The sequence below is a fragment of the Echinops telfairi genome, unplaced genomic scaffold (assembly GCF_000313985.2).
Source record: "Echinops telfairi isolate 266 unplaced genomic scaffold, ASM31398v2 ScPeMD7_25;HRSCAF=90, whole genome shotgun sequence".
NCBI classification, from domain to species: Eukaryota; Metazoa; Chordata; class Mammalia; order Afrosoricida; family Tenrecidae; genus Echinops; species Echinops telfairi.
In genome coordinates, this window is record NW_022103922.1 from 18,755,697 (window position 1) to 18,777,623 (window position 21,927).

The 21,927-nt window shown below is 45.0% G+C and overlaps 1 protein-coding gene across 1 annotated transcript in view; it reads left to right on the forward strand.

Moving 5' to 3' along the window:
• The window catches only part of ADAMTSL1 (ADAMTS like 1), a 355,504-nt gene that overhangs the window by 71,317 nt on the left and 262,260 nt on the right, over nt 1–21,927 (forward strand). The window contains exon 3 of the mRNA XM_004706548.3: nt 1,009–1,245. Coding sequence (XP_004706605.2) covers nt 1,009–1,245 — 237 coding nt within the window. The remainder of the gene's footprint in view (nt 1–1,008; nt 1,246–21,927) is intronic.

Consider the following 21,927-nt stretch of genomic DNA (forward strand, 5'->3'; position numbering starts at 1 on the left):
TAATGTGCCTTTCTCTTTCCTTCCGATGTTTAATTAGAAAACAATTTATGTATCATTTGTTGTTTGACGCCATCGAATCAGTTCTGACCCATAGTGACCTTATGCAGAAGAGATCAAAACACGGTAAGCTCCTGCCCCATCCCCACAATTGCTCCTTTGCCCAAGCCCCTTGTGGCAGCCACCGTGTCAATCCATCTCCTTGAGCGCTTTCTTCTTGGTGGCTGCTCCCTCCACTTTACTAAGAAGGACTTTACACGTCCTTCTCCAGGGACTGGTCTCTATCATTTAGTATATATTAATCCAGACACATACCCTAGTACAGTGGTTCTCAACCTGCCTAATGCTGCGACCCTTTCATACAGCTCCTCATGTGGTGGTGACCCCCCAACCATCAAATGATTTTCGTTGCTACTTCAGAACTCTAATTTTGCTACTGTTATGAATCAGGCGACCCCTGTGAAAGGGTCATTCGACCCCCAAAAGGGTTGCGACCCACGGGCTGATAACCGCTGACCTAGAAGATGCTTTGCCACATGTGCTTTTAGAAAACACACCAACTAACCTCCTCCCTCCAAAAAAAAACCTTGTAATTTCATTCTAGCTTTTTGCTCCAAATTCTTAAATCGCTGTCTCAGTACAGAACTGAGAGGGACAACGAGGCATTCAGGTGACCCCTCTGCTGATTCCACCCCCAGTTTTCCAAAGCTTGACTTAAGGTCCAGGGAAATGGAGTTTACTACTGTAATGATGAGTCTGCAGACCAGTCAACATCTTTTAGAAAATTCAATTTTGTGTGACTTTCCCCAACTGATAGCCTCTAGAAGATATCGCCTCCTCAAATCGCTAGCCATCCTACGATCCCATGGGTGAGATGAGAGGGCCCCTTTGCAATGACCTGGAGATTTGCTTTGTTCCCTTGGATCTGACAGGTCACCCAGCTGCCCCAGGTCTTCTGTTGTGGGCTGCCTTTGTAACCTGAGTCTCCCCCCTTCCCCCTTTCTCCTCCAGGACTGCCCACCAGAAGCCGGTGACTTCCGAGCTCAGCAATGCTCCGCTCACAATGATGTCAAGCACCATGGCCAGTATTACGAATGGCTTCCTGTGTCCAATGACCCGGACAACCCGTGTTCACTCAAGTGCCAGGCCAAAGGCACGACCTTGGTGGTTGAACTCGCACCTAAAGTCTTAGACGGCACCCGGTGTTACACAGAGTCCCTGGATATGTGTATCAGTGGCTTGTGCCAAGTAAGTGCGGACTTATTTTCACTGTCTCGGACTGCCTTTGTGTCAATAGCACTTGTAAGGTCTCTGCTACGTAGTGTTCCTCCTCTTAGAGCTTTGAAGTAGCTGGTAATGAATGTGGAAGTGGACGTTTAATTCCGTGGGTTTAAAAAAACGCAGTGTTAGTTTAGTGTTCAGAAAACGTTGACTAGAGTATGTTGGGTTTTGTTGTTGTTTTTCATTCCTTGAATGTGACTCAAATGTGGGAAAATACAATTTTTGAACATTGTGTGTTACTTTCATACTAGATCCAAAATGACCAGGCTTGATGTCGCTGGCTTGGGGGAAGGAGGCACTGGCTGGTCGGGGTGGCACGGACAGTGAGCGGTTGCTGTCTCCCTTGTGTGGGGTAGCCTTTGCCATGGAGCTGAGCGCGTGTGCAAGTGCTCGGCAGGGCCAAGCAGGGTGTCCATAAGGTTTCCAAGGCTGTGTGCTGTACAGAAGCTGACTGCCACTGTCTTTCCCCACCAGGCAGTGGTAGGTTCAAATGGTCACTCTTTGAGTTAGGAACCAAGCTTAGGCACCACCGAAGCTCCGTTTGGTGCTATGCTCAACCAGGTGCTATTCTGTTTCACAAAGGAGGCGTTCTGAGAGCCCTTGCCTCTACCAAAGAGATCCTGGTTGAAATGTTTATCTTTTCAGAATGTCTCATATCACAGCTGGTAGTATAAGAGGAAGCGTAGCCTCTGTGTTAGTCATGTGTTGCAAAGTCCCTGTGTTTGTTTAAGGCTACATCCATAGTCAATGTGAAAGGTAGAACTGCAGGGTAAATCACTACAAGTCATGTGAGATACCAGGCAGGGCTTTATGGGCATGAAAGAAAGACAGACAGAGGGAACCTTCAGAGCTTTTAATCCTTTGACAGGAACATTGTGATGTTTCCAAGCACTTCTTGAAAGAGAGAGAGAGAGAGGTTGAGGGAGAGTCAATATGTATATACAGTGAACCCTCGTTTATCGCGGTTCATCGGTTCTAGACCCTACCGTGATAAATGAAATTCCGCGAAGTAGGATTCCTTATTTGTAAATCAAATATTTTTGTAGTTAGAGCATAGAGGACATGAAAAAACACCCTTTAGTCACCATTACACTCGTATTACCCAATTTATTAAACGAAAAAGGGAAAATACAGTAAAACATTTTGGACGTTACAATTATCATTTATTATTTATTATATTATTTATGGCATCTAGTCTACAGTATTACATATTTCACATACAGTATTATTATACATAGTTCTTACAAATACTGTAATCAATAGCCTATGAAATGACTTAAGGGATATACTCTACAGGTGGGTCGCCGTCTTTTTCTCTGAAGGAGTGGGTGTAGGCAGTGGGTTTCTGGGTACACGTTTAAGAAACATTGTGATTGGCAGTTGCCGACGTTGTCTCTTCATTTCAGCGAAAAGGTTTTTGTAGGGTTCCATTGCCCCATCGAGTGCATTCTGGAACCGTAATGCACGATTCATTTCTGGATCCCATTCTTCAATCGTGTCCTGAACTTCTTTGATTGTTCTTACGTTATGCGAGAGACGCTCCATTGTGAGGCCAACTAACTCCTCAAAATGCATCTGATACGTAGCTCTGATATGTAGCGATGCAGACAGAAGCGTGTACAGTATGAGCCAATCAGTGGCAATAATGACAGAGCATGCGCTGTTACGCAAAAACCGCGATAGAGTGAAGCCGCGGAAGTCGAAGCGCGAAGTGGCGAGGGTTCACTGTAGACCAAAGACCTACTGCCATGGAGTCAATTCCAGTTCCATAGCAGGATTCTGAGACCATAAATCTTGAAAGGAGCAGACATGCTGACTAGCACCCCAGAGTCAATGGTGGATTTGAACTGCCAACCTTTGAGTTAGCATCCCACTGCCTAACCCATGGGGCCACCAGGGTTCCTATTAGATTGGGGGGGGGTGTATGCACTCCCATGTGTATTTATGTGTACACACACACACATACACTACATACACACACATACTGTACTATCTCCCACCGCACACAGACCCATCGATAGAACCTCCCTTCTGGGTCCTGTAATTCCTTGCAAGGACCATGTGGAACTCAAAGACAATGCTCACAATGATGGGCTTGATTGGGTTACAATGTGGGTGAGAAATGCTCAAGATACAGTTGTCCAGCCGGACATTTGCAAAGGCCTCTTTTTAGGACTGCTAATAAAGGCCCAACGGTCATGCAACTCCAAGATAGACCTCAACCGGAAGATTCCCAACTCCCACTCCTAGCAAACCCAGCACCCCAAATTAAGTGCCCAGATGATGTTGGCTTCCTTCACCAGGCCTCTCAGTGGGGTGAAGATGGAATTCTAGGGTTTTCAAAGGTTGGGGATAATAAGTAGGAGTCCAGGTGGCGTAGTGGTTACTTGTTGGGCTGTGATCTGCAAGGTCAGCAATTTGAAACCGCCAGTCACTCTGCGGGAGAAAGATGGGGCTTTCTTTTTTTTTCCCAATCATTTTATTAGGGGCTCATACAACTCTTATCACAATCCATGTCACAGAAAGATGGGCTTTCTACTCCTGTTAAGAGTTAGTCTCAGAAACGCCCATGGGCAGTTCAACCCTGCCGTATAAAGCCACTCCAAATCGACATGGACAGTGGACAAGTGGTGACCATGAGGGGCTGCAACGCCGACTGAAGTGGCAAAAGGGCAGTGACAGAGGCACAAGGAAAGGTCAATACCGGAGCAGGCCGTGTGGGAGTAAAGTCTGGCCGATCACACTTCGTAAACGAAAAAGCTGAGGGCCAGAAAACTTGCCTGACTGTGAACGTGAGATGGTTGGCCCGGGCAGAACCGGGACTCGAGTCCAGGTTGTTTTCTACTACACTCCCCTGCTGAATGAACCAAAATAAACAAGACAGGTCAGCAAATTAGGTTTCATGTGTTGCCGTTGCACGAGTTCAACGTGGCATGCTTCCCCCTGCCTGATCCTGCCAGCTGGCTGCGTGGGTCTTGGCAGCCACCCGGGAGCCCTATCGCCGAAGCCTCAGAAGACATCCCCGTGTGGTAAACAGGGAGTGAGAGTGAGGGGCTTTTGGCCACAAGTGGAAGCATGCCTTCTTAATTGGATTCTTATGAGTGTGGCTTGTTCGATTCGGGGCAAGTGTAAATTATAAAACATTTGGAAAGAATGTAAGTCAGACAACGAAATCCCAAGGTGCAGAAATTCTGCGGGGAGGCCTCCTAAAAGCTGGAAAAAGGGGGAATGAAAAGATAGAGGAATTTTTTTCCCCACACACATACTTTTGGAAGTCCCCAGCATTTTCTTTATCTTCCTTATTGATTTGCCTTATCGGAGGCGGTAGCCTGGTAAAGGAGATGGAAGAACACTAAATGGTTACGCACTAAAGAGTCGTCTGGTTTAGCTAAAGAGCAGAGCATTGCCCCTGCACCCTCCCCTAAGAAGCCCGGGGAGAGGGGTTGTTTGGGGAAGGATCTTGGCAACTCGCCTGCAGACCTAAAGAACTACAGTAAACAGTGAGTGGCCAAGAAAGGGGTTTAGTGGAGAAAAATCCTTCTTGCAGCTCTGCTCAAAGGATCCTTAGAGCTGCAGGTAGAGGAAGCTCTAGGAAGAGCCAGGAGACTAGTTTCTAAGGAAAGGCTTCCAGTGATGAAAGGGAGGCCAGAGGAGCCCTGGTGGCAGAGAGAGTTATACATTAAACTGCCCTCCAGGTCTGCAGTTCAAAACCACCAGCCGCTCTGCAAGAGGAAAATGAGGCTTTCTGTTAGGGACTCAGAAACCCCCGTGGAGCAATTTTACTCAGTCCTGTTTGAACCCTGGTGGTGTAGTGGTTACGCTTTGGGCTGTGGCTCACCATGTTCGACAGTTCAAAGCCACCAGCATCTCCACAGGAGAAAGACTGGGATTTCCACTCCCATAAAGTCACATTCTCAGAAATCCACAGTGGTCGCTGTGAGTCAGCATTGACTCGATGACTGTGAGTTTGGTGTGGAGTTATAGGGTCACGATGAGTCAGCATCAACTAGGTAGCAGGGACAGTGTTTCAGGTAATGCCATGCATGAGAGTAAGACGGTATCTCACCGTCGTGCACAAAAGAAACTTGAATCTACACCCAGAATGGATTTTTGTTTTATTGTAAAGATGACAAAGTGGTGATGCTAACTGCAGTTGAGTTGGCTGCCAACTCACGATGACTGTAGGCTAGCCCTTTGTGAAACCCAGGGCTTCCATTGACTGATATTTAGTAGTTTGTCAGGCCTGTTTTCTGAGTCCTTCTTTGTCTGGAAACTCTTTTGAAACCTGTTCATCATTATAGAAATATGCAGGGGAGAGGGGAGCTGAGCATGAGGGGCATTAGCTGGGAGTTGTTGAATTCAGTGTCTAAATAAAAAGAAAACCAAATCTCCTACCATGGAGTCAATTCTGACTCCTGGTGACCTTAGAGGTCAGAGAAGAACTACCCCATAGGGTTTCTGAGCCTGACGTGCTTCACAGGAGCAGCTCGCCACGTGGTTCTCCCTTGGAGACGCTGATGGGCTTGAACTACTGATCTTGCAGTTAGCAGAGGGCTCACCCATGTGGAAGATGAGGATTCTATCAATAGATGCAAGGGAGCAAAAACGGAAAGTTAATATGATTGAACAGGCAGTATAACTTTGCATCCTTCTACCACTGCCATGATAGCCTGTAATTTTCATTATTAAAACCTACTTGAGATTTTATCACGGATGCAAGGGCAGAAGGTAGCAAGATGATTGGCCAGATGTATATTTTCAGAAGATGATCCTACCCACTAGTGCCTCAAATGAATTTGAATGTATAAATTCAAGTCTATTTAGAAAAAAAAGCTATTATTTAGATTGTATCTGTGTTAGTGTTTTGTATTTTTCATTTTTGATGAGAAACATGAAGAAAAGGCCATCATTTCCTGTTTCTTGGAACTCTGCTAGGAATCTTAACACCAATGTAAAGGCTTCTTCCAGCTTCTCTAACTTTCCTGGGGGGTGGGGGGGTGGGGAACAGGTCTCCTTTCTTATATTTCTTTCCTTCTATTTCTTCACCATTTGCTATGAATTCTTAGCTCTTTGTCAACTTTCAACTTTTTTTTTTTTTGCTCCTCTTAAAATGTTTTGAAAGCTATTACACATGGTTTTGAGTCTAGGCAGATATGTATTGTAAACCGTGAAAGTTGCAACTATTTTAATTTTGACAAAGATTTGCCTTGATAGAAAATAAACAGCATAGCCGTAGAGATGTCATTCAGAATTACATATTTGTTTATTTAAATTTTACCTACTTGTTGCTTAGAAGTAGGTCACCGTGACATGCAAAATGCCCGACCTCAGAAGTGCTTCCTGTCGATCCCCCATCTGTGCAAAGACCTGCAGTAGACAATTAAAAGCAAAGCATGTATTCAATATCCGTCAGGCTGAAAGAACTGAAGAAAAAGTCAAGCCTTGAGTTGAAAAATTATAGGATACAGCAAGCGCCAGAAGAAGATGCAAGGAATTCACAGAGACACCGTACCAAGAGAAGTGGTCGACTTTCAATCATTGCAGGAGGCAGCATATGGTGAAGAACTCGTGGTATTAGAGGAAGGAATCCAAGCTGGACTGAAGGCACTGATATTAAACAAGGCTCTGGGATTTGAATGAGTACTGTGGGGGAAGAGCCAGCCCCCCACTACTAATCGTGGATGCAATAGGTGCAATTGTACAGTTGAGATATATAAATATTATAATAAAGTCATAGAGGGCATAAGATATAAAAGAGAGATTGAAATAATGGAGTCGGACACATTTCATAGTAGCATGCTCACCTCAGCCCTGCTTGGTGGTCCCCGTGGAGATAGGGGGAGGGGAAGGAGGACAAGAGGAAAGGGAACAGAGGAGCAAGGACAGGAGGGGAGAGGAGAGGGGGAGCCAACGAGAGGACAAGAGAGCTCTTTATTGCTAACCCAGGTCTATATACCTTTGGGGGGAGTGCAAGCCCACTAATTACAGGTAAAGGCATACTTCACAGGAAGGGGCTGCACTATAGGGTATACAGATATGAAAGGGGGACAATCTAGGGGCATACACGCAATAGGAAGAGGAGTGATTGGGGGCACACCTGTGAGAAGAAGGGCAGATCCTAGATTCAGGATGACAGCCTACTTTGGATATCCCTGAGCTGGTTTGACCTGCTCTCTGGATCTCTATAGAAACCATTATCAGTAGGGTGTAAACCCACCCTTCAGGGACCAAACTGATGGCCCCAAGCCTTTAGAGAGAAGTAGCCCATTGTCCTTACTAGCAGGAAGCGGGGGCCCTACCTGTGATGGGACCAGACAGTAGTCTGGCAACTGAATGCCTTCAGGAAGGATACTTGACAATCATTTACCATTCATTGCAAGCAGGACATGAAGTGAGGACTTGCTGGTGAAGATGAGAGAATGCAGCTTTCTGTATGGACTATAAGAAGACCAAAATCCTCGGAATGGGACGGATAGGTAAAATCATGGTAAAAGAAGGAAAATTGAACTTGTCAAGGATTTCATCGTGCTTGAATGCAGAATCAGTGCTCTTGGAAGCGGAAGTCAAGAGATGAAATGATGCATTGCGTTGGGTCCATCAGCTGCAGATCTCTTTAGATTGTTCAAAAGGGTGTTACTTTGAGGACAAAAGTGTGCCTACCCCGAGCCGTGGCATTCTCTATTGCCTTCTATGCAGGTGAAGGTTGGACATTGATACCAATGCTAAAGATGGGGTAGTGGCGAACAATATTGAAAGTGCCACGGACTACCAAAAGAACAAACAAATCCGCCTTGGAAGAAGTACTGCCAGAGTTCTCCTTAGAGATCCATTATCAGGGGGACCGGTACCTGGAGGAGGACATCATGCTTGGTAAGGTTGGAGGTGCAGGGAAAAAGAGGCAGGCCCCCCAACAAGATGGGCTGGCACAGCGGTTGCATCAATTGGCTCAAACGTAAGGATGGCTCAGGGCTGCGCAGGGTTTTCTTCTGTGATTCATAGGGTCAGTGTGAGTCGGAACTGACTCGATGACACCCAACAACAGCCACAGCCACAACCTAGGCCCCCAAACTTGGCTGCACACACAGCCAAGATACAACTCCTAGGCCCCATTCCTACAAATCCAGATTTGTTAGCTCTGTGTGTTTAAAATGCTCTCCTTCGGATGTGGCTGTCTTGTCCATTCTATGAAGCATTTGTAGAATGAAAAACGGGTAGGATTTGAAATATAAAAACATGAATCTGAAGCCCGACACCTCATGAATGAGCTGTGTGACCTTGGTTAAGCTACTAAACTGTCTAAAGCTCTATTTCCCAATTTGTGGAAATTGGAATTGCCTCTCCCATGACAGAATAGCATGAGATAATACATGTGAACGTGCCTAACCAACTGTGGATTGCTATGACAATGCAGAGAACTCTGAAAATGGCGAGTTGCAAAATACATTAAATGGGTGGTTCCCCTTCATGGGATTTTATAACCTTGTAACATTTCAAAAATATTTAAAGAGCATGAGAAAATAACCAAACCTTTCTTCTATTAAGTAAGATCATTAAAAACAAAAGACAAGGTGACTGTCTACACTCTTCTTTCAGCATGATTTCATAACTGAGAAGTAGCCATGCGAAAAGAGTAAAAACCTAATTTTTGAATAAAGGGCAAGCCTTTTAAATGCATCTATTTTGCCTAGTAAGAAAGTCGTAGCCACCAAGTTGATGCCAACTCATAATGATGGGGTAGAAGTACCCCGGGAGTTTTCAAGACCATAATTCTTTACAAGAGTAGAAAGCCCGGTTTTCTCCTGCAGAATGTCTGGTGGTTTGGAACTGCTGACCTTGCAGATTGAATCTCAACACATTCTCTCTCTCTCTCTCTCTCTCTCTCTCTCTCTCTGTTTTTCACCTCTGGAGCACAGACATGTTCGCTAATAGTTGTTCTTAAACCAACATTTGGAAGGCACTGCTTTGAGATCGAGGAGCTCTGATAGCATAATGGATTATGCATTAAGCTTCTAAATGTAAAGTCTGTAGTTCAAAACCACCAGCTCCTTTGAAGGAGAAAGGCGAGGTTTTTCTACTCCCGCAAAGAATTACAGCCTCAGAAACCCACAGGGGCAGTCTCACGAGTCCAGTCACCTCTATGGCAGGGAATTTGGGCTTTGGAGATCATCTGGGGCATCCCAGAGAAATATTACCATACTAGCTTATTGCTTTTTCCAAAATCCGACAGCTGCTTAAGAGCAGATGAAAGGTCAGAGTATCAATTTTTATGGACATTTTAAAAAAACAACTTTCTCTATTTCTTCTGCTTATCCCAGAAGCCAAGAGCTTGCCCTCTTACAGTTCGGTCATTGATATCATGAAAACTGTCCGTTTGGTAAATCTCCCTTTTCATACTACCTTCTCCTCTTTCTCTGCCTCCTACCATCTGACCGTTTCACCTAGGGGGTCACTGTGTTCTTGTCTCTTCCCTGCACCTAGCTCAGGTATTTGCTCTCTCTCATTGTAGACCAGATGAAGTTGGTGAGGAGGAAGTCAGCAGGCAACATGTCACCACAGGGTCCCTTAAGAGAAAAGGCTCTGGAGCCTGACTTGCATGGGTTTCAGTTCCAGCTCCCTATCCATGTGCCTCTCAGCAAGTGGCTAAACCTCAGTCTCCTCCTCAGCAAGAGAAGGGGAATGATTGTAGCCACTTGTCAGGATTGCTGGGAGGATTGAGTAATCAAGTGCATTTCAAGTGCTTACTCTGAGCCTAATAAATACTATTAGTATTCTTAGTAGTGGCCGGGTTACTTCTTGCCTTTGTCCTTTGTCCTCCCATGGTCTTGTTGAGTGCCTGACTTGATGTCTTTATAAGGGGGATACTGATTTCCTGATGAATGGACAGACTTTCGGTTCATTTCCTGTTACAACCTTTGCTAATGCTTCCATGGTGTATCACTATCAACTGCTGATTCCGGGCAGTGAATTGTACCCTGTTTAAAGTTAATAAGCCGTCGCAAACAGGATCTTAGAGGTGCTGTTACTCATTTATTTTCATTATCCAAAGCCCCATTTGGATTTGTTGTAGAGCACACAGCTAGTTTGTGTTTTAAGCATCAAAAACAGTAGCAGACTGTTTTTAGAGAGGACATACAAGGGGGTACCCCCCTCAGAAACGGCATTTTTCCCCCAAAGCTATGTATTTTTTTCCAATGTATAAAAGTTGTTTAATAACAGAGTTCCTGCCCCATCTCTCTACCCACCTCCACCAAACTTAGCTAGGTCTTGAAATTACTTTACAAAACAACCTTATCACCTTCAAAGTGCTCGCCATTACACTTAATACATTGGTCAAATCTGTGATTCCATTCTTGGAAGCATTTTTCAAACTCATCTGTTTGGATGGCTGACAGCCCCTCCCTCATTTTTTTCTTCACCTCTTCTATATCATCAAATCACGGACACAAAAAGAAGTCGTACAAAGTGGTCAGGTGAGTTGGGCAAGAGAGGCATGCCAAAAAGTTTTTGCCAAAAAGTGGCACACTGAGATGGCTGCATGAGCAGGTGCACTGTCATGGTGGCAAAACCAGTCCCCCGTCTGCCACAAATCAGGCCTTTTCTTGTCGCACACCGGTACACAATCTTTTCAGAACCTCTGCATAGGAAGCTTGATTAATAGTCTGACCTGGTGGAACAAACTCCAAATGCATGACTTCTGTTCAGGAAGTTGACAGATGTCCAGAATGAGGTTTGTCATCAATCGACATTTCACCTTTTTGGAAATGAGAAAATCACTCGGACACTTGAGGTTTTTTCCCATAGTGCCGTCCTTGTTAGTTCTGTTCAATGTCACAACAGGTTCTGTGGCATTTTTCCCGAGCAGGAAACAAAATTTCACAGCAGCACACTATTCTCTTAAATCAGCCATCACAAATTATGAGGTCCTAGTGGAGCTACTTTTATGAAAAGAATTCACTGTGACCAGAGAAACTCTTCTGAGGCATGCCACTGGGTGCACCAACTCAGAGCGAGTTGCTTGATGCTTGTCTAGGGGCAAAGCGCGTACTTCGAAATCTCCACTCAGCCAAGAGCAATTATGGTGGGTTTTTTGGTTTTTTTTGTATCCTCTTGTATGCTGCTGTAATGGGTAAAAGTGTGTCTTTTCAGTGATTCAAAAGATAACAAGTACGCGTTGGCAGTTGAGATTAAAAATAGTGGAATTCACTGGTTGATACTTCTGTACCAACTATATATGTATTTGAAAAGAAGCAGTGTAATTTTAAGCCAGTAATTACAACAAATCTGCATATTTATAACACCACATATCATTAGTGTATAGAAAGCGGCAAAGAAAAATTTTAAGAAATTCCTTCTATAATATTGCTTTAAGTGAATATTATAAAAAAGAATCAACAGCTGATCATGACATTTTCAGTTTCTACACTACTTTGGCAGCATTTAAATGAAAGATACTTCTAACAAAGGCGTTCCTTTCATTTTTAATAATTCCTGTGGTAAGCAGTTTGAAATTAATTGAACAGAATGATTGTTTCTCCATCTCTGTCTGTGACCTAAGCCACTAGTATTGAATGTCTACCAATTAATCCAAAGGCGGTGACGTCAGAAGCAAAGAGCTAGCCGTTTTTCCTTGTATGCTAATTCCACATGGAAGCATGGTGTGTCTAGAAATATTCATGCACCGTCTTTCTGTTCCTTTCCCTTGCCTGATACAAATGAGCACTCTTGTACTCCCTAACTGGCCTCAAGCAAACCACTTCATTTCGGAACCTAGCGTATTTGTTGTCTCGAAACCAAAGTAAACTCACTGCCATCGAGTCAATTCTGACTCCTAGTGACCCCATGAAGCAAAGCAGAACTACTACCCTTAGGGGTTTCTGAGACGAATGCTTTGTGGGAATAGAGAGCCTCATCTTTGTCCCACAGAGTGCCTGGTGGTGTCAAACTGCTGACCTTGAGGGGAACGGCCCGATGGGTAACCCATAAAGCCACCAGGCTTCCTTCTTTCCCCGCCACCCACCCCAGGGTTCCTTCTTGTGTCCAATCTGCTGCTTAGCTCTTGAGTCCGGGAGGACATCAAGTGGACTGTGATCTCTCCCCTCAAGGAAAACTTTTGTAGGATTTCATTGAAATTTCAATCGTTTGATTTTTCTCTATTCATTTAACAAATATGCATTCAGAGATTAGCAGTGTGCTAGACACTGGAAATACAGGAATGGGCAGGAAATTCATCCCTCTCAGAATCGATCCTCTGCCGAGGATCTCTGTGGAGATATGGCGAGTGTCTGGAAAAGTATACCATGGTCACTATAATTTATTTCCCCTCACTCAAAATAAAATGAAATTAACAGTGGTGAAAGTCCTCGGCTGTGAGCCAAAGGGCCAGCAGTTGGAACCCACCGGGTGCTTTATGGGAGAGGGGTGCACCAGTCTGCCTTGGGAATCCTATGGGAAAGTTCTAGCATTCTGTTGGATCTCTGTGCAGCAGAATCAACTCAAGAGCTGTGGGGTTTGAGTTTGACATCAGAACTGCAGCATACATCCTTGTTTACACGTAGGTATACTGTGTGTGCATAGATCTGTCATTTTCATGTAGCGTGTGGGAGCCACAGTGGAGCAATTTAGACTGTGATGAGTCTTAGGAGCACCGTATCCAAACAGAGACATCAGGGAGTGCTTGGGAAAAGAGGCTGCTAGAGGACTCTAATCCGTGCTCAGTGTTGAAATCGTAGAGTGAAGAAGGCTGGCGAACTGGTAGGACCTCTGTCAATGAGCAGAAATATAAGCCATGTTAAGAAGGTTCAGCTATTTATATTGAGACGGAAAGAGTGCTGTTGAAATAAATCAAGCAGCTATAAGATGAGATGTATTTTTTAAAAGAGTAGTTTGTCTACAATAAGGGCAATGGTTCTAAAAACTCAAAAACCTAACTATCTGCCATTGAGTTGATTCTGCCTGATAGCCACCCTGTCAGGCAGATAGAACTCCTTGTGAGTTTTCAAGACTAACTCTTCCTGGGAGCAGAAAGCCCTGTCTTTCTCCTGTGTAGCATCTGGTGTATTTGCACTGCTGACCTTATGGTTAGTAGCCCAATGAGCAAGCACTACAGTGCACTACGAGCCATCAGTGTTCCTGAGGGCAATGGTTAGAAGAAGCAAACTGGGAGTGGGATGAAGAGAAGGGTTGAGCTTGAGAACCAATCAAAAGACAGAATCGATGGACTTGGTGACGGACTGGATGTGGTCTGATAGAAAAACCAAAGGGGGCTGAGGAGGATGCCCAGGCTTCTGGTTTGAGGGGAGTGTGCTGCTGCCCTTCACTAGGATGCAGCCGGAGGAGGAGGCAGAGGACAGTTTGGGTGCAGAGGGAGCAGAAGGGAAGATAGTGAATGTACAGGGCATTAGCTGCCGTATCATATTCACTCTCTGAAAGACTTCCTTTCTCTTAACACTGTCCTTTTTTCCCTTCAGGTTTCAATAGTCCCTGGTCTATTCATGCATGATCAACCATTGGCTGGGTTGATCTTTTTCGTCTTTTTTTTAAATGATTGTGTACAAGTTAGATCAATCAAAATAAATGTCTCTTTTAGGAAACATGGAAGTTGAATTCTAGTGTGGCCTTTGCAGATTCACTGAGCTATCCTCTGTCTTTGAATCATTTAGGTACATAGAACATTCCAATGGGACTCATTCATCCCGAAGTCTGCCCTTCTTGTCACCACGTTGGGTCTGTTTTTCCGTCAGGCGCCATCTCTTATGGAAAGAGTTCCTCTGCCATATGAAAAATTCCCCTATCTTGATATTCAATTAATGAAGTGGGAGAGATGCTATAGCTTTCCTGGGCAAAACATGTTTCTGAAAGTTATATCCATTTAATTATCCTCCTGAAATTAAATATGAACTGGGAAGGGTAAAATCACTGACTTTGGGTTTTTTGTAAAGACTTTCAATGAGGTAAATTAAGGGAGAGGATGCCTTAGTTATCTACTGTCGCTATAACAAAAACACCACAGGTAGCATACAGAAATGTGTTTGCTCACAGCGTAGGGGCCCACTGCCTCTTTGCCTGCTTCTGGGTAGCTTTGTGTCTTCAGCCTCTGCCTCCCTGGACATCCCCACGTGGCTTGGCATCTGTCTTCTCCCATTTCTGCATCCTTAATCTGCCCCTCTAATATTTGGTAAGAGATTGACTCAAGATATACCCTGGGCTGATCCTGTTTCATTACCATACAAAGCTAACCCATTTCCAAGTGACATTATAACCATAGGTGGGAGAGGTTAGGATTTGCAACACATACTTCTTAATTTATAACAGATGAGAACTTTAGGGAGAAAAGTCCAGGTTTATCATTTGTAGTGCAGTACAGTTTGCGGCAGGATCTCATATATATCACCACTTGCTTTTGAGGCCAATTGAGTGGGATTTTTGTGATTCCTCCTCTATACATGAAGCGGCTGAGGCTGATGGAAGGCCAGGCAACTAGAAAAGGCACAGATACAGTTCAAATCCTAGTCTTTCTGTTGGGTTTAAAGATGACGCATGGTATGCACGCACAAGCAATCTCAGGACTGGTTAGTGAAGGTCTGGCTGTATATTACAGGTCGTCTAGCCACTGCGGGTTCTGGCAGATGAAGATTTGTTCCCTGCCAAGATTGGGCAACCCTCTTGCTTCATTTGCATGGTGCGTTGTTTCACAAATGACGTGTTGGGCCTCTTGTTTGTAGATAGAGGTAAAACAATACCCTTGCCCTCTCGCATGCTATGTCAGCACCCATGGAGAATTTGGGAGCCAGGCGTTCTTTGTGTAAAGAGTATTTGAGGCCTTGCTCTCGGGATTACGCATCGAGCAGATGGCGGAGCCAAGGACGCAGCCTTGCCCTCAAGAAACCCATCACCTCAGATTTCTGTCACGTGTTTAGCTTTTGAAAAGGTCTACTGTCCCTTCCTTTATTGGATCTAGCTTTGGAGAACCACTTTATGGCTTGTGGGAAGCATTTGTGACAATTACACTAGCATTCACACCCAAGAACCATTCTTTCTGAGTATGTGCATGACCCTTACATACAGATTTTTTTTTTCTTTCAGTTCTCAGTGATGTTTCTTGCCACCTGTGTGAACTCAGGCAGAATATGCATGTATTCTGCAAGAGGAAAGAGGCCGTGTGCCCTTTTTTCTGTTCAAGTGTCTAATTTATGATGAGAGAAGAAAGGACAGAGATACAACAAATTGTCACAGATTTGATACACAGGCGTCAGTCCCCCTTGTTCTGGTTACTTTCTGAGAGATACTGGTCTGGTTAGCTCCATAGGTCTGAGGTAGATACATTGTTATTGGAAGGAAACCAGCCCCCCTTTGGTCAGTTATCTGGCAAGCACAATCATGTTCTCATGCCATGTTAAAGGAGCCCTGTGGGATTGGTGGTTAGAAACCACCAGCCACACCAGGTGGGAGAAAAGATCTGGTGATTACAGGGGAGGTCCTGTAGGGCTTTTCGTTCTGGTCCGTGTCTAAGAGAGAGAAACATGTAGACTGGAGAGTATGGAAGATTCTGCGTGATGCTTCCTTCATTTGTTGGTCTGTCCCCAACACTTACAGATTCTTACAGAATTGGAAAGCTCCTTTGAAACCCAATCAGAGAGGTCCGCAAAGGGTCAAGCAAAGACTTCACATATGACCTAGCAATTCTATTTCCCATCAGATACCCAAGATATAGGGAAGTCATGTTATGTCCATATAAAAAGTGTAGCGTTTGTGACAACATTACTCATCATAGCAAAAAGAATGGAAACAGCCCAAATGTCCATCAGCGAATGGATGGATAAATACAGTGGAGTATATCCCAACAGCAGAAGAGTCTTGGACAATCAAAGGAAGAAAGCCTATGGTCACCTAAGACAGTATGGAGTCAGAACCCGCAAAAGAGCATGCTCCAGGTTAGAGACGCCGTGCAGTTAGTTGGACTCTGTATTTTGAGGAGACAAGAAAGCTTTACTGCCCGACTCCAAGGTCCCCCCTTTCCTATGCACTCAGTTCAACACCCAGGAGTTTGCTCTTGTTTCTTTTCACCTTACTTCATTTTCATGGTCACCTAACCTCTTAACTGAGTCCTCCTCATTGACAGAGACCAGACGATACTCACCCATCATTCGTTTGTTGAGATTTACTCAATATTAAGAGTGCTGCATGGATGTGTGGATCAGTGAATCGATAACTGGCTCACTCGATTATTTTGTTGAACTTTTTATTGTCACCAATGACTAAGCCCTCCTTAAATTGCATTACACGATTCACCTAAGACTCTTCATCTTTTCATTGATTTGGGCCTCGTTCTCCTGTCTTTCCAGATACGTATCGGACTCCACTTCTTTGAGTTTCCTTTCTTTGGCCATTACTTGACATTGGGCTAGAAGTAATTTAGAGTTTGAGATCTCTTGACTTCCCCTCGAGATAGCTAATAATTACCCAGAATATTTTCTATCAAGCAAATCTTGGTTTGCATAGTGCATTCATTACATTAGAAGGAGGAGCCATCATTGCCGAAGACATTGGCTCCTCCCTGGGATTAAACTTAAAAAATTTGAAGTCTCCAAATTACCCATTCAGGATCCCAACATGGTATAGTTCCCTGTCCATTTGCTAGAACAGGGACCAGAGATTGTTTGCTCTTAGAAGATGCTTCAGGGTTAAATTAGATATCTGCAGTCATGTTTTCCATAGTTCAAGATTTTCCATAATTAGTGGGGTGATCAGATTTTTTTAGCCCTTGAATGCTGGCATTCCCAGAAACTTGAATTGCACAGTTGAAGCACATCAGAAATTTGAAAGAAGTGAAACTTCGTCCCTGAGTTAAAGGCAAACAAACAAAATGAAGTACAGTTAAAAATCAAGGCAGAGTAGAATTGGGAAAGACATTTGTAATTTTATATAGCTGCCTCAAAATGTTAGAAGTCAAATTCAAATAGGAATAAAAGCAGTAGAGAGAAATAGACATTGGCTGGTGAGCATATTTCCAAAGAAATATCGAGTAAAGTAAAGGGACGAACATCTTTTTTAATGTAGCTATTTTGTCGAACCCTGAATAAACACTATTTAAAACTTCAGGTACCTTCGATATTTTGAGCTGTGACCATAACGTTGCCCAAATGTTAGTCTACAAATTTCATAGTTGCCAGAGACGTGCTCAGGGCAGTCCTTGTGAGGCTGCCTGCCAGAGTCAGGAAAGCCCAGCAAAACTTCTAGGAGTCGTACAGTAAAGCCCACCTGTCCTTTCTGTTGCCTTTTTGGTAAGATTGCTTGAAGAGCTCATTTCGACAAGGAACATGTTTTTGCTGTGGGTTGACTATCTGTGATTCCAGAGAACATGTAATCTGAGAGGAACAAGCAAGAAATCATCTGTGTGGTTCACACAACAAGGAGGCCAGGGCAAATGTGAAGTCCTCGGGAGATGTTCTGAACCCTGCTGGGAAGTGGATCACTAAAGCGGAGGCTTGGAAAGGGCCCTGGAAGAGCTGAGCCTCCGTGTCCTGGTGCTAACGACAGGGGCCGCCCCGCGGGAATGTGACTCACTGTAGGTCTCTCATTAACCAAGTGACAGAGCCGAGGTGACTCAAACCAGGTCTTCTGGCTCCGAGTCCCAGGCTCTGTAATCTCTCTTAGGCAAGACGGGGTTTTTTGTATATGTGTTTTTAAAGAACCTTTCCACTCAGAGTTCAAAGTACTTTCTCACGCACTGAGTATTAGTTGGGGGTTGTTAGTCTCCATCGCCATGACTAAGTGCATTTCAGCCCTGAACTAAATTTCTCTCTTGTGGCCAGAATTACCACGGGAACATTCCATTTGTTCCAAAATGGCTGCTTTATAAAAGGCAACTATGGTGGGAAATCTTGCCAACAGCGTACCATTCTTCAAGACAAAACAAAGCAAGCATCCCTGATGGCCACAACTCCCATTCCTGCAGAGCGGCCGAGTGCACACGCAGAGAACCCACACGCTCCGGGGAACTCTCCCGGGTTAGAAACGAGGCCTGGCTACTCCCGTGAGCACTTAGGCTTGTGACTTCCCCTGCATACCCGTTTCGTGTTGACCAGCACAGGGTTCCTGAAGAAGGAGAGAAACAAACGGGTATTTCCATAAAGCGAGCGGGAGGGGTGGAAAGCGAGAGGGGAGGAGAAGAGCTTGGAAGACGTGGCCGAAGTCCCATTACAAAGAAAGACGTGGACTCAGGACTTGCTGATCCAAATCTGCACCAGACAGTGGTCCTCCTCTTCGAGCGCCTGGGTAGGAAATCATTCTCTTCCTTGGGTGGCTCTCACTTCCTGAAGCAGAACCTCGGAATCGTTGTAGTTCCACAGAGAGAGCTTCATTCACGGAGTCCTCCTTCCTTCAACACAACATGGCCTGAGTGCGTAGCCATCTCCTGATTCTGCTGAGCTGGGATGGAAGATTCGTTTTAGGTGTTTTCATGGTTATCTGCTTGTTAACTTTGAATGCAAACGGCACGGGGCTGAGTGAAGTTCAAGGGCACCCAACAACAACCAAAGCAAGGGTTTGATGTCTGGGTGAAGGAGACAATTTAGCTAGTTAGGCAAAGAGGCACCCAAGGGGTCAGGGTAGAGCATCAGCCCTGTCATGACCAAGGATCATTTCTCAGAGATGCTGCGCATGACTACGGACCCGTCGTCAGGCCTGTACCTTTTTATTTGGGGGGATATTTATTCCTAAATCAGGACTCTGATCTTGATGGCAGTAATTTTCATTGAGTGTATGTAAGTTCTACAAAATGGAGTGGAAGTATTTGACAGAAGGCTCTTGGAATTGGAATAGTTGAGCGATCCCATCTGAGAAACGTCCCAGGTCATTTTCTGTAATAGGAAATAAGGTATTAAGGCAACGTTGTGAAATGGCATTGCCCTATGGCAATGCCTACTCGTGATGGCAGGGCTTTAATGTGTAAGAACTGTCTTCCCGGCTAATAAATGGATCCGCTTTTGCTGCTGCCTGCTGCCTACGAAGGAGGAGGGAAAGCTCCGGTCCTTCGCTGCTTGCTCCCTGAGCCGCGAGTTGCATGTGTCCTCCTTTGCTGGGCTGGGAATGCTCAGACGTTAATACTGATAGACAAGCGATGGAAAACCTCTGTCTTGGTTCATCCCCAAATCTTTTTGTACTAGGACAAGATGAACCTTCTGCTGCAAACATGAGCCTCGTCTCTTCTTCAGCCAAAAGTTCACCGGGGTTCAAACCATTTTTTAATGGATTCCAGGAAGATTTTTTCGTGTGCATGGCAGGGGCTGTAAGAAAAACGTTTCTGGTTTGCAGCCTGGAGGAATGTGTTTAGCAGAGTACCAGCGCCGGAGTAGGGACTCACCTGGACTCGCGCCTGAGACCAGGCTTTTTCTAGTCTGGTTCCGATTTGGAGGGGGGACTTGGCAGCTTGCCTTTATTGTTCCAAAGGATGGCTGCCATTTTTTAATGCACAGCTCACATCTCACCTCCTCCATCAACCCTGCCTAGGCTGATGAGACACCAGCCCCATCTATACCCCCAATCTGCTGCACAAAACCCTTGTACTTTCCCATTCAAATGCATGTATTAGACAGAGGCAATTCTCAGTTGTCTCTATTGATAAAGCGATGTGTTCCTATAGGTAATCTGTTATGATAGCTTGTCTGTCAAGGCTTCCCCTGATGGAGAATTATATGGCACATGGAAATAAATAGATCCTCCATCGAAACGTGGGAGGACTCCCCAGGGAAGTCAGACGAAGGGCCTGGCCATGTGTTTGGGAGAGTGAATTGCTCTGTGTGGGTAGCTCCTCCCTGAAGAACCCCGTTTCCCTTGAGTAACAAGGAAGAACACTTTATTCAAAGTGAGACCTCATTAAATTTTTTTTTTACTTTTGAAGAACCTCAGAGAACATTAAAAACAACCCCACATATTAGCATCTGCTTTCTGTTTGCTATTGCTATAATTGATAGTCATAGTAGCTGCCATTATTAAACTCCCAGAGCGTTATATGCATTCTTTCACTGAGGAGCTACAGCAAGTTTTTAAGGTGCGATTAGTACTATTTTATAGATGTATAAAGCAGAGCATGAAGAGATGATACTTTGTGGACAAGATCATGCCTTTAATAAGTAACAGAACCGGAATTTAAATTGAGCTTCGTCTGGCTCCAAAGCTGCATAATATTCGTGTTTTATACTATGAGTCCCTCAGTGTACAAATGGTTCACATGGTCAGCTGCTAACTGAAAGGTTGGTGGGTCAAGTCTACGCAAAGGCACCTGAGAAGAAAGACCAAGTGAGCTACTCTTGACAAATCCACTACTGGAAATCCACGGAGCACAGTTCTCCTCTGACCTGCATGTGTTTTAGGATACAAAAGAGACCCCAACCCAATATAATTTAAGGAGAACACTTATTAAATCTTAAAAGGGACAAAGACAACACAAAGACACAGACGCATCGTCTGGCCGAGGGAGGCCACCAACATGAAGTTGGAATGGCGTCCAAGGTTCACAATTGATGCGAGGGAGTGGGGGTGCAAAGGAAATGGTCACAAAAGTGTGCTTGCTGGCAGATCAGTGCATCACAGTCACAGCTGGGACTTCAGAAGCAGGGACAGGACCATGCTTGGGACACGTGCATTGTTAGGGACGACCAGATTGTTCCGGGGGACTACAGACCAAGGCAGACAGGGCCAAACTGTGAGAGCATGACTCTTGATGACACAAATCCCCTGTATTGTCCCCAGTGCTGTGACTTCCCAGACTAGCCCCTAAGAGAGAGACTGCCCCTCCCTGGGCTGGCCGGGGAGAGGGGTGGAGGCAGCCCATGTTCCAAGGAAGTCTACCTGAGGGAAAGGTTATCTACATCCTTGGTGAAGGATCAGAAAGCAGGCAGTGGGGTCTTTACCTAGGAGGGGGCTCTGCAAGAAGATTTGGGGCTGCCTTTGCCTTCCATAGCTTTTGCAAACCAGGGTGCTCAGAATTAGAGAGCTAACACACTTGGTATCACCATGAGTCAGCATGGACTCTGTCACTGTGCCTCGCATTTTTATATGTTGCACTGCGCTACACTGTGTGGTGGACTCATATCCATGGGCCCATAGAAATAGCAGGGAGAGCAAATACCTGGGGCTTTGTCCAAGTCCAGAGTGAAGGCCGTTGGATCAGCTGTGGTGAAGGCATCCAGAGAGGGCCCGTTAACGTCAAGAAAACACCGTAATTTGCTTACTTACACTTACACACCGGCATGGAGCCATTGATCTGAGCCTTAGGTGAATTCTTTCTGTGTCCATTGATTTTCTGCTTCCTAACCTTCGACCTGTATATACACTGACCTCCCAGGAGCTCTGCAGGTGTCGTGCTTACGTGGTGGCTGCTAACACCAGCTGCTCTGCAGGAGAAAGGCAGGGCTTTCTGCTCCCATGAAGAGTTACAGCCTTGATGGACCCCAGTTATCAAAGATATAGCATCTAGGGTCTTAAAGACTTGAAGGTAAACAAGCGTCCATCTAGCTCAGAAGCAACAAAGCCCACATGGAAGAAGCACACCAGCCTGTGTGATCACCAGGTGTCAAAGGGATGAGGTATCAGGCTTTAAAGAACAAAAAAATCACATCATTGTGAATGAGGGGGAGTGCGGGGTAGAGA